Source organism: Chiloscyllium plagiosum, unplaced genomic scaffold (genome assembly GCF_037043375.1).
Source record: "Chiloscyllium plagiosum isolate Xiang-an unplaced genomic scaffold, Cpla_swu_hap1 HiC_scaffold_6, whole genome shotgun sequence".
NCBI classification, from domain to species: Eukaryota; Metazoa; Chordata; class Chondrichthyes; order Orectolobiformes; family Hemiscylliidae; genus Chiloscyllium; species Chiloscyllium plagiosum.
In genome coordinates this window covers 69,177,917-69,191,450 of record NW_028270144.1, presented here as the reverse complement: position 1 = coordinate 69,191,450, position 13,534 = coordinate 69,177,917, and the positions used below count along the sequence as shown (strand labels likewise).

Here is a 13,534-nt window from a genome sequence, read left to right as displayed (position 1 = left end):
ACATAAGGAACAAACGACAGGCAAGAGTAGACATTGGGCCACTTCAAACTGATGCTGGAAGCCTAGTGATGGGAGATAAGGAACTCGCAGGAGAACTTAATAACTTGCGTCAGTCTTCACAGTGGAAGAGATGAGTAATATCCCAACAATTAAAGGGAGTCAGGGGGCTGAGTTGAGTATGGTTGCCATTACAAAACAGAAAGTGCTAGAAAAGCCTAAAGGTCTTAAAATTGATAAATCTCCTGGCCCTGATGGGTTACATCCTAGAGTTCTGAGGGAGGTGGCTGAGGAAATAGCAGAGGCGTTGGTTGAGATCTTTCAAAAGTCACTGGAGTCAGGGAAAATCCCGGATGATTGGAAGATCGCTGTTGTAACCCCCTTGTTCAAGAAAGGATCAAGGCAAAAGATGGAAAATTATAGGCCAATTAGCCTAACCTCGGTTGTTGGTAAAATTCTAGAATTCATCATTAAGGATGAGGTTTCTAAATTCTTGGAAGAGCAGGGTCGGATTAGAACAAGTCAACATGGATTTAGTAAGGGGAGGTCGTGCCTGACAAACCTGTTGGAGTTCTTTGAAGAGGTGACAAGTAGGTTAGACCAGGGAAACCCAGTGGATGTGGTCTTCCTAGACTTCCAAAAGGCCTTTGATAAGGTGCCACACGGGAGGCTGCTGAGCAAGGTGAGGGCCCATGGTGTTCGAGGTGAGCTACTGGTATGGATTGAGGATTAGCTGTCTGACAGAAGGCAGAGAGTTGGGATAAAAGGTTCTTTTTCGGAATGGCAGCCGGTGACAAGTGGTGTCCCGCAGGGTTCAGTGTTGGGGCCGCAGGTGTTCATATTATATATTAATGATCTGGATGAAGGGACTTGGGGCATTCTAGCGAAGTTTGCTGATGATACAAAATTAGGTGGACAGGCAGGTAGTACTGAGGAAGTGGGGAGGCTGCAGAAGGATCTAGACAGTTTGGAGGAGTGGTCCAGGAAATGGTTGATGGAATTCAATGTGAGCAAATGCGAGGTCTTGCACTTTGGGAAAAAGAATAGAAGCATGGATTACTTTCTAAACGGTGAGAAAATTCATAAAGCCAAAGTACAGAGGGATCTGGGAGTCCTAGTTGAGGATTCTCTAAAGGTAAACATGCAGGTTGAGTCCGTGATTAAGAAAGCGAATGCAATGTTGTCAATTATCTCAAGAGGGTTGGAATATAAAAGCACTGTTGTGCTACTGAGACTTTATAAAGCTCTGGTTAGGCCCCATTTGGAGTACTGTGTCCAGTTTTGGTCCCCACACCTCAGGAAGGACATACTGGCACTGGAGCGTGTCCAGCGGAGATTCACACGGATGATCCCTGGAATGGTAGGTCTAACATATGAGGAACGGCTGAGGATTCTGGGATTGTGTTCATTGGAGTTTAGAAGATTAAGGGGAGATCTAATAGAAACTTTCAAGATAATACATGGCTTGGAGAGGGTGGACGCTAGGAAATTGTTTCCGTTAGGCGAGGAGACTAGTACCCGTGGACACAGCCTTAGAATTAGAGGGGGTAAATTCAGAACAGAAATGCGGAGACATTTCTTCAGCCAGAGAGTGGTGAGCCTGTGGAATTCATTGCCGCAGAGTGCAGTGGAGGCTGGGACGCTAAATGTCTTCAAGGCACAAATTGATAAATTCTTGATGTCACAAGGAATTAAGGGCTACGGGGAGAATGCAGGTAAGTGGAGTTGAAATGCCCATCAGCCATGATTGAATGGCGGAGTGGACTCGATGGGCCGAATGGCCTTACTTACACTCCTATGTCTTATGGTCTTATGGTCTAATAACAATTAGATAACTTCAATTTCCAAATGGGAATGTAAACTCTGAGGAGGTGTTAACTCAATGGGCAACAAGATAGATAGAGTACAAAATGTTGATATGTGCAGTTATCCACTTTGATGGTAAGAATAGAAAAAGCAGGATTTTTGTTAAGAAGGCATGTAGACTTCTAAATGTTACTGTGCGTAGAGTCTTGAACGTACTCATGTCAGGAACTTTAATGTTATCTAGCAGTTTGGAGTCTTGCTACAATAGTAAATGTGAGACTACACCTGGAGTACTATGTGTAGTTTTAGTTTCTCTATAAGAAAGGATACACTTGCATTGGGTTCCTGGGATGGCAGAATTGTTCGAAGCTAATAGGCTGAGTAAATTGGGCCAGTAACTTCAAGCATAAAATAATGAAAGACTATCTTATTTGAAATATACTGGACATGAAAAGGGATTGGCACACAAAATCTAAAACACAAAGGGCAGAGTATCATGATAAGGAGTTGATCAATGGACTGAAATGAGGAGAAATGTTTTCAAAGACTTGTGAATCTTTGGAATTCTGTACCCAGCACTGATCTTTTCTTCTTTCCTTGTCTACTTAAAACACTGTGTGATATTTTAAATACAATTGGCACATTTAAGACATGTGATTCAGATAACAGACATTTCTACAAATATGAAAAAGAGAAAACGGATGATTTGAAGCACGTTAAACTTCAAAGTCCGTATTGTTTAATTGTAGCAAGATAATATCAGACTGTAGTGTAACAGCATGAACCACTGTTTAATCTTCAAGGTTAGCTCAGCTATCTTGCACAAATATGAGGCTAAATGCAAGCAAGAAGCTTTCACATTTCAAAATCATAGGTATTGACATATTTGTGATTAAGCAGCACAATTACATGTGTACAAATTCTCCCCTGAAAGTCAAGGTGAAGAGAACCTAAAGTGTCAAGACAATGGCAACACACTACAATACTGCATTAAACACAGGACAGCACAATAAATATCAGTTCTCAAATAAATAAATTGAAAAGCCTCAGATATTCAGAATAAGTCCTGATCAGCAGGAGGTGTAGTGAGGAGATAAAAGAAATGCAGGCTTCAATATACTGGTGAGGAAATAGAGATTAATGGATGGTTGGGAGAAAGCTTTAACTTCGTCTAAAGGCTCAGAAAATGTCATAAACCACAGGGGTGAAACCTGTGTGCTTTGCAACTGCCATTTGAACTGTACTTTCATTAGCCTGTGGCAGTATATAAAGCATATTTTAGACATTTTGTGCAAATGTGGGATTTAGTATTCAATGTGTTTGAAATGTGATGATGCTTTAAAAAAAGTGAATGTTTATGGTTTCAATAGAAGAGCCTTAACCCGATTTTACCAAGATTTGTCTTACCCTATTTCTTTTTTCAGCAGAGCTGAATTGGATTGCAATTTGGATTTTTATGCCTTTTTATATATATCCTGGTAGAATAGAGGATGTCAGCAAAATTGGGTTATGAAATCAACTAGAACAGAATCTCAGCAGAAAGAATATTACAATCAAACCAAATTGACTAAGATCTTTCAATTTAAATGCTCAAGTGTCTAATTGAACATATTTGCACGGTAGTTATCATTTCTTGCCAGGTCCGCAGTTAGAGTTAACAACAATAATTTTGGTTCTTTCCAACATTTACAGATAAGACTGAATATATTAGTTAAAATATACAAATCCTCTGAATACAATTGCTCAGCATTAAAAGGAAAGTCAACGTATACTTTATATCAGACAAGTGATAATGCATTATTATACCAAAAATTGTTGTATTCCATAAACATATGACTTTTGATAGTAGCAGTTTATCATTGTCTGACAAACAATCGGTAGTTTGTAAAATTAGAAGATGACTTTGTAAATTGAGTTTTCAACTCTAAGGCAGGAATAATTGAGCAAAGGAGTCATATTCCCAGCAAGAAGCATCACATACCCATCATTGTAACCACCGTCATGTCGAGCAGAAGCAAAAACGTCCATCTCAATTAGGTTGTCCTGCAAAGTCTCTAGGAATGTCTGCTTTGCTACATTTCTACATTCAGATGGAAATATGAATGAAGCCAATGAGCTGCATATGTATAAAATAGTGAATGGAAACAGCAAAAATCAAAATCAGCAAAATGGCCAACAAATTAAAAATCAGACATCAGTGCAATGACAGGAATTATAGTGGCAGAGAAACTACTGATGTCCTTTTAAAACATGCTTTCAGAACAGTCATTTACTGGGTTTAAGGTATAATGTAAAATGGTTCAGATAAAATTACTTCAAATGAATGGACCCTAAAGACTAAGCCTCATATCATTGGCCTGGAGTCTCTACATGTTTTCTGCCCAAATAGCCATACAATGTGGATAGAATTCACTGAAGTAATGTAAAATAAATGCTGAATTTAAAACATAAGTGAGTTATGCTTGTTTCAACTTGCACTTATTTTAGTGCCATCCTTTATGCTTGTTCATAAATCAATTTGTACAGAGCAGTCCCCATCTTAAAAAAATTCCATGTACCCAGATCGGAATGGTAGATTTCCCCTGATTCGGGCTTTTCAGCGATGCACATCATACCTTGATTGAAATTTTGGGTGTGCAGGTACCTGTGGCCACATTAATCCGTTGTTAATGGCCTGCAATTCTCACTCAGATCTATTTCTCACGCTGATGAAACATCTTATTTTAAATTCAGTTTAGATGTCCAATTGATCGGATTCTGCTACACAAGACTGGTGACCAGGTGACTAGCCTGGTTTTTGAGAAGAAATTACCTGAACACCTTTAATTGACCAGTTATTGATCATAACTGATATGATAATTTGATTTGGTGATTCATGGGAGATTTTATGCATGGGGTACTCAACAGAGTTTGCACAGAAACTTGTGCCTAACTTCATCTTCATAAAAGTGGTGCAGTGTTCAGCCGATTGTTTGTACCCCTTCTAGAAACCCCAGGCCATTATATAAACGGAAAACAAACATTGCTTAGACATGTTGCATTTTGTTAGTTATTTACATGGATTTTCACAAACATGGTATAGAAATATTCTACAATTTTACATTTACAAATGTTCAGTGTGCGATTTTCTAGAATATGAATACTAAACAGCCACAGCCGCTTAGGCCACAGTATTATATTAACAATGCAAGAAGCCTACCTGGTCTCCAGGGGGATGTTACTGTTGAGGAGCCAGTTGTCCTGCATATGGGCAGGATCCTGTATGCTGGGAGGTGGCTCTGGAGGTGGTGGAAGGTCGGCTGGGCAAGGACTGGGATTACTGCGTGTAGTGAAGTTCCCCCTGTTCAAAGAGTTAACCGAGGAGGCATGAGGATGGTTTAGAGTATGGGTATGCGTCATTGCAGGTGGAGGTGTTCTGAGCATTGAATGATTCTGCGAAGGATTGGCCAAGTGATCTGAAAAAAACAAAATTGGAGAGATAATCTTACTGAAATTATCTGGTAGTTCACTGACACTTTTACTTGTAAATGTTTTGATTGTGAATACTAGAGCAGATATATGCTCCTTTTGACCGGCATAGGCTAGCATTATCAAAAGTGCAACTCAAATGCAGAAAATTAACTGTCAGAAATAAACCCACAGCTAAAACATCTAATCAACTTATCAACAGAAGTACAATTCACCAACTTTTAAATATTGCATTTTTTCTTAGGGGTTTTTTAAAAACACAGCAAATGTGATAGATTACTTATTTAACTTGCGTACTTGCTGAGATGTTTACTCTGATCAAATAGTTGTGTCAGTATCTCATAATACATGGGCACAGATGTATGAGGTGAAGATTCTGAAAGGGTTACTGTTAAAAATTGCATTAAGCTCCACCCTATCTAATGCTGTCCTAAGACTTCATTGGGGAAAGGCTGGATAACTCTGAATCTCAAAAGAGATGGACCTACCATTTGGCTTTCCTGATAGTCTTTGTAACAATATCAAGCATATCAATGTAACTTATACTCAATTGCTAGTATGTAATAAACCACATCTAGCTTAATAGCCTCTTTTCATTGGACTACCAAGTGGTATATTGGTTCAGTTGGTAAAACAGTTCATTTTAGGCAAATTAAAATAAAATTCATTGTTTTCCACTGAGATAATTCAATTTCAAATTAATTTTAATTTGCTCAATGCAGTGTATTAACATGAAAGCTAAGCAGCAATACTACATTGAAAATATCGCTTGTTTGCAGAAAGGTCAGTTTGCTTTCCGTTCACAAATGTTTCCAGACATGCTGAGTTTCTCCAGTAATTTCTGTTTTTGTTTCAGATCTTCAGCATTTGCAGTTCTTTGTTTTATTTTATGCTTTTATAGAGTCATTGAGTCATGGAGATGTACAGCTCGGAACTAGACCCTTCAGTCCAATTCATCCATGCTGACCAGATATCCTAACCTAATCTAGTCCCATTTGCGAGCACTTAGCCCATATCCCGCTAAACTTTTCCTATTCATATACCCATCTAGACGCCTTTTAAATAGTTGTAATTATACCGCCCTCCACCACTTCCTCTGGCAGCTCATTCTATTCGTGCACCACCCCTCTGTATGAAAACGTTGCCCCATTGGTACTTTTAAAATTTTTCCGCTCTCACCCTAAACCAATGCCCTCTGGTTCTGGCCTCTCCCACCCCAGGTAAAATGCATCTGCTGGTTTGTTTTCAAGAAGGAGATAAATATAGTTCTTGGGCTAAAGGGATCAAAGAGTGTGGGGAGAAAGTGGAAACAGAGGACTTAATAGAATGATCAACCATATCTCTTTACCCTATCCCTAAAAAGATGATCAACCCATGTCTATTTACCTGTCCCTCATGATTTTATAAACCTCCATGAGGTCACCCCTCAGCCTCTAATGCTCCAGGGAAAACAGCCCCAGCCTATTTAGCCTCTTACTCTAGCTTAAATCCTCCAACCCTGGCAACATCCATGTAAATCTTTTCTGAACCCTTTCAAGTTTCACAACATCTTTCTGATAGAAAGGAGACCAGAATTGCACAGAATATTTAAAAAGTGGCCCAACCGATGTCCAGTACAGTCACAACATCACCCCAACTCTTATACTCAATGCTCTGACCAATAAAGGTCTGAATTTTGAATTGCGATTAGCTGTAGAGCACTTCCTGCAAGGAAGAATAGCTGAATGACCAAGTCAAAAGTGAAGTCATGAGTTTATGTTTTTATAACTGCTTTTATCCCCCAATCTAATGTAAACATAGACATAGGTACAAAGCAGAAACAGGGGCAAGCCATTGAGCCCTTTAGTAAGATCATGGTTGATCATTCTATTAAGGATAGGGTAAATAGACGTGGCTGATCATTCTATTATGTTCTCTGTTCCCACTTTCTCCCCACACTCTTTGATCCCTTTAGCCCAAGAACTACATTCATCTCCTTCTTGAAAACAAACCAGCAGATGCAAGCACATTTTCTCAAACTTGTTCATCCATTGCACATTCCAGCTTGCCCAAACTATTTTGGATCAGAAGTTATCCTTGAACAGAAAGACAATGCCTACACAGACACATATCCCTTTCAGTTGTATACATAGATAACTATTTACTCCTACTTGTAAACTCAGGCTAACAAATGTTAATGCCTTTGATGCAAAATCTTTTACTCAAAAAGACACAGTTCTGTACTTCTAACAATTTGATTTTTCAACAGCATTATTTCAGAATTAATGTTATAATTTATATATTTTGCTGTATCTTGAAATGGTAATTTGTAACCTCAGTGTTAACATACTTCAGTAGAGTGATAAGGCTGGATTCTTGCTCATATGATTCCTACTTAATTTAGAGAACAAAAGATGCTAGTGTGATCTTTTGAACATGACTTTAGTCTACTTATTTCAGGGACCAGCAGTTACTGTGGAATCACACATGTTTTTTCAACAAAAATATACTTTCCCAAAATTTTCCCAATACATTTTCCAAATGTATTAGTTGGAACATTTAGGATGATGTTAATCACAAGGATATAACAGTGCATACTGTCAAACAAGCACTCAAATTACTCCAGTGATGCCCCATTATCTTGTCAAGATCTAGCAAGGAGTGATATCAGTAAGATGACCATCTTTGAAAGACACCAAACAAGAATTGGGCACACATACCTAGCCAATTTGAGATTGATTACATACTATTCATGCATTGGCAAGCCAATTGGTGTACAGGATGCTTCTGATACTGCACAGGAGTTAATAGTTACTAAGGGATAATTCGGCATAACATTTAACAGTCCAAGATGGAGTAAGAAAACCAAAGAGAGAAGGACAACTACAGTCAACAGAGGAGAACAAGAGACATGCATCTACTCAGCTAGAAGTACGAGCTGGTATTCCATTCTGAATCAATGTCATCCACTAATTTCATAAAGAATCTTTTTTTTCTACTTGCTTTGATAGACAATAATATCAACAATGTAACAATTCTGTGAAGATTGTGAAAACATTGTTACACCTTAAATAGTCATGTAATTCATCAGCCCATTGTATTGGCTCTCTCAACACATTCCATAATTGTAATAGACCCAAGACTGACAATTAAAATTAATGTGAACCTCAAAGCTTACATTGGACTTCATTGCAAACTGTTTCACATTAATGAGTATTCATGGAATGCAAACATGTATCTGAATCTGACAAGAATGCCTGACATGCTGCAAACACACTGCACAACTTTACTGCTCTATCTCAACCTGCTGTGGGGAAATTGAAATTCTAGATCCTGCTTAAGTAGCTCCACACCTCACACTTCCCAATGTGTGTGTTTTATAAAATTCCCCTTGCTCCTCTCTCTTCCTTTCTTTCTCACTATCTTCCACTTCCTTTGTTTGGGTTCAGTTATCCCAACATGTTGTATCTTGCTTGATTTGAATACTGAACTTGCTGTTGACTTGGTGAACAGCACACTGCAGTACACGAGCTTATAATGAATTAATTTCAGCAAACCCAGGATTCTTGTTGTGCATTTGAATTTAGTAACTAGATTGTCACCCAGCGGTTTACTTATTTACAGAAAGACAGAAAAATAAATATTAAATCGTAGCTGAAGTTATTAATCGACAAGAGGTTTGAATGAACAGTAGACAAATAAATGAAGCATATTAAAAGAAGACAGTAGGTATACGTTTGTATATTGATTACTATTTAGTAAATATAGAATTTACAATCCTTTCTCAAAAGGTATTCCTGCTTTAATTTTCTCAATAAACTGAAATGGAAGCCCAGTCCATGAGTAAACTTACTTAACATTTAACAGCTAACTGATCCACAGAAACCTTTTCTGCCTCTGCCTATTAAGCTTCAGAATGTTTCCTAATTTGGCCAAGTCGGCTTCAGACATATCTTCAAAACTGTTTTCAATACAGATTAACTAAATACATTTAAGATCTATCCTTATTATATTAGGTGATTAACGGTTTTCAATTTTCAAAATGATATTAGCTCATATAAATACAGCTGTCAATTATACACTTTTCAAAAATATATGACTGTGAATTAAATTATTTAACCTTTTCTAAAAAGAGCTATGAAGTTCCACTGCTTAAAATTGACTTCACATTAATAAGTGCATTTTGAACCAGATAAGTAGGACAGTCCTGCAGTGTAGTGGTAGTGTCCCTACTGCTAGGCCAGAAGTTCTAGGTTCAGGTTCCATCTATCCAGAGGTATATCATAACATGTTTGAGCAGGATAATTAAAATTAAGCTGGCTCCTTTGAGAGCAAAGCTACAAAGAGTAATGTTAACAGTTTAGGGTTCTTGTGATGTAGTGGTAGTGGCCCTACCTCTGGGTCAGAGGGTATAGTTTAGAGCCCCATTTGCTCCAGAGGTGTGCCATAACAACTCTGAACAGGTCAAATAAAAATATCCACCAGCTAAGCAGGGACAGGATGAGAACATATATATGTAAAACAAGTTGTGTATTTGATGCATTTCTGAATTGGGAACATAAATGTGTAACCATGCAAACACTAAGACAAAAGAATAAGAAATAAATTACAGGTCATGTGCATTTCACTCATGTATAATTGTGGGTGAATTGTAGCAGTTGGTTATCTGCAACTATGTACCTGCAGCAATGAAGGAGAGCACACACTATCTGTGTTAGAAAAGCCAACATTCATGGCAGATGTGAGGTATCACTAAGAATAAGTGGAATAGATACCTAATATTATACCGGAGGAAATCAGCTACACCTCGGAGAAGTTATGTTAACTCCTTCATCTGTCAATGCAAGATGAATTTTTCATGTCATTTAGACTTACTAATAGCGAGTTTTGAGAAGATTTGTAGCTCAGATTGAGGTTCTGGATGTAGGTTTGCTCACTGAGCTGGAAGGTTCATTTCCAGATGTTTCCTCACCCTACTAGGTAACATCTTCAGTGGGCCTCAGGCGGAGCACTGTACATGATTCCTGCTTTCTATTTATATGTTTGGGTTTCTTTGGGTTGGTGGTGTCATTTCCTGTGGTGAGGTCATTCCTTTGGTTATGTCATTTCCTGTTCTTTCTCTCAGGGGGTGGTAGGTGGTGTCTAACTCGATTTTTTACTTGATAGAGTTGATAGATTTATTAATGATTGCAGCATTTTTAGTTCTAGTGCAAAGAAATTCAACTCAATAATTAATATAGTACAGGAAACTAGAAAAATGTGCTGTTTATTCCAACTGTGAACAGTAATGAAACAAAAACAACAATTACTGGAGAAACTCAGCAGATCCGGCAGTATCTCTGGTGAGAAAGCAGAGTTAATATTTTGAGCATAGCAACCTTACTTCAGTGACCCTGCTGAGTTTCTCCAGTGGTTTCTGTTTTTGTTTCAGATTTCCAACATCCACAGTTCTTCATTTTGTTTTAGTGAGTAAACTGTAACAACATTTTTAAGGTTGATTTGTTCACTACCTGATCTGATGCTCCAAGGTACTCCAGTCTTGAGGGGTACACAAATAAGCTCCCTGCAGCTAATGGTGCAATGCAACCAGATGTCAGGGCAAATATTGCTCTTTGTTAGTTTATTAGAGGAATCAGTGATTTAACCTCTTGGGTGGGCGGGGTTAATTTCACTTGTTTAGGACTAATTTGAGTCAACATGGTCATATGCATACTACATATATCTGTGTTGGGCCTGGAACGTCCATTATTGCACTAATTTTGCCAGTGAATGGTGATCAATTTCACAAAACTAGGGTGAAGGATTCCATACTTTTAGCACAACTTATGTTCAGTGCAAATCAAATTGTAAAATCTTTTCCCTACTTTAAAAGCCACATCCTAGAAGATGGCCTGATCCTCAAAACTGGCGAACACTCCAAGGATTATTTCTATACCATTAGAATGTTTCACTGTTTCTGGAAAGCTTCAAAAATTCTTCTGAGTGCAATGACACAAAATTACATGTACTAATGTTTTGTTAATTTTAATTTTTCCTTAAATTACTGAAGAACTGAAAAGGTTATGTTTTTGTTTTATTCATTCATGGAATGAGAGTGTCACTGGCTCGGCCAGCATTTATTGGCCACCTCTAATTGCTTAGAGTGCAAGTAAGAGTCAACCACATTGCTGTGGGTCTGGAGTCACACGTAGGCCAGACCAGGTAAGGATGGCGGTTTCCTTCCCTAAAGGACATTAGTGAACCAGATGATCTTTTCTGAACAATTGTCAATGGATTCAAGGTCACCCTTAGTCTCTTAATTCCAGACTTTCATTGGATTCAAATTCCACCACCTACCATGGCAGGATTTGAACTTGGGTCTCTGAATTAACAATCCAGTGATAATACCGCTAGGCTGTCACCATTAGAATTAAAAAAAAATGTTTCCTATATATTTTGCAAGAAGGTAATTCAGAAATGGATTGGCAAAGATGATGGATTGAATGGTTTGTTTTAGTTTCAGGATAAATCTTTTTCACCTGTTTTAATCAAACTTCCCCCAAGTTACCATTCAAAATATTTTTTTTAAAAATGGATCTTTTCTTATAAATTGTGCTTGGCAACACTGTAAAATAGTGCTGTGTCATTTTGCATTGGCCAATAATAATAAATTGGAATAGAATCCCAGTGATGATTAGGGGAGCAGGTTTCAAAACTCACACAATGTTGTGCACAACTTGTGCCAGAATTTCCAGTTGATCCCAAAGTAGGAATGTTATCACATAGGTTTTTGTGCTTTTGTTGTTCACACAGATTAAAATTGGTGGAATGTGAACCCATGTGGCAACTAAAAATTAAAAGATAAAATAGTTGAGACTAGGTTAAAAGTAAAAAAATTCCACTGTTGTGTTTTCTGCAGCCATGGGATTAGGTCATAGAAAGTGTGATACTTGTGGAATAGAATATTTTAAATTTTCAGAAAATACCACAGAAACAAACCAATCTGTTCCAGCACTTAGGCAGCTGTGATGTAGTAAATACCTGTGGGGCCTTAATAATTACAGCAGATGTATGAAAGAGAAACAAAAACATATGAATAAAACAATTAGATAAACAAAAATAGAAGGGACAAGCTGTTTGCTTTATTCAGCAACATGAGTTTGAAACTTAATTGTAAGCAACTTCCCATTAATGTTAGGAACAATGCTGAAGAAATGTATGTTGTGTTATGGACTCAATTTGACACAAGATGGTGAATAAAAGGCAACAAACATGGTGAGTGTGGAAATAGATTGTAATAATAAACAACATTGTTGATAGAGTCGACTCAGCAGTTCTCTTTACAGATGTTGCCTGATTTGCTGTTTCCCCTGAACTTTTTGATTTTGTTTCAGATTTCCAGTACCTCGAGTTTTGTTTGTGCTTTTAGTTTTAATGGAAAGGTAAGTTGAAGTGTCAGCTTAATTAAGGGATGAACAGAAAAATAGTCAGTTCAAATGATTTGAAGGAACACAATGACACTTGGGTGAAATTAACATCACTGGCATCAACTAGGATTGTTGGAGAAGCAAACATTTGAATTAGGCATGGTGCCTTTTGAAAATGAGGAGATTGAGTATTTTAGTACTGAGTTGTTGCTCTGACCACTGGTGCTTGCTACAATCACAGCTGCATTTCAATTGTAACTCAGCCTTATGCTGCAGTCACTCTATGACACAACTATTATGTTGCAGGAAATCCAGGTAAGTGATATTAGCTGACCTCATATTTAATTGCAATATCATAGAGTCATAGAGTTGTACAGCATGGAAAAAGACCCTTCAGCCCAACCCGTCCATGCCGACCAGATATCCCAACCCAATCTAGTCCCACCTGCCAGCACCCGACACATATCCCTCCAAACCCTTCCTATTCATATACCCGTACCGATGCCTTTTAAATGTTGCAATTGTACTAGCCTCCACCAATTCCTCTGGCAGCTCATTCCATTCATGTACCACCCTCTGCATGAAAAAGTTGCCCCTTAGGTCCCTTTTATATCTTTCCTCTCTCACCCGAAATTTATGTTTTCTAGTTCTGGACTCCCCCACCCCAGGAAAGAGACTTATCTATTCATCTTGTCTCCTCCCCTGATGATTTTATAAATCTCTATAAGGTCACCCCTCAGCCTCCAACCCACCAGGGAAACCAGCCCCAGCCTATTCAACCTCTCCCCCTAGCTCAAATTCTCCAACCCTGGAAACATCCTTGTAAATCTTTTCTGAACCCTTTCAGGTTTCACAACATCCTTCTGATAGGAAGGAGA

At 38.1% G+C, this 13,534-nt stretch overlaps 1 protein-coding gene across 13 annotated transcripts in view; it reads right to left on the bottom strand.

The window, feature by feature from the left end:
- Positions 1–13,534, bottom strand: part of tenm4 (teneurin transmembrane protein 4) — a 2,250,110-nt gene that overhangs the window by 240,838 nt on the left and 1,995,738 nt on the right. For 11 of the 13 annotated variants that reach the window (XM_087988070.1, XM_087988077.1, XM_087988076.1 and 8 more), the window contains 2 exons: positions 5,003–5,258; positions 3,785–3,919 (listed from right to left, as the gene is read on the bottom strand). In XM_087988070.1, coding sequence (XP_087844196.1) covers positions 3,785–3,919; positions 5,003–5,258 — 391 coding nt within the window. The remainder of the gene's footprint in view (positions 1–3,784; positions 3,920–5,002; positions 5,259–13,534) is intronic. The other 2 variants (XM_087988079.1, XM_087988082.1) reach the window with 1 other exon arrangement.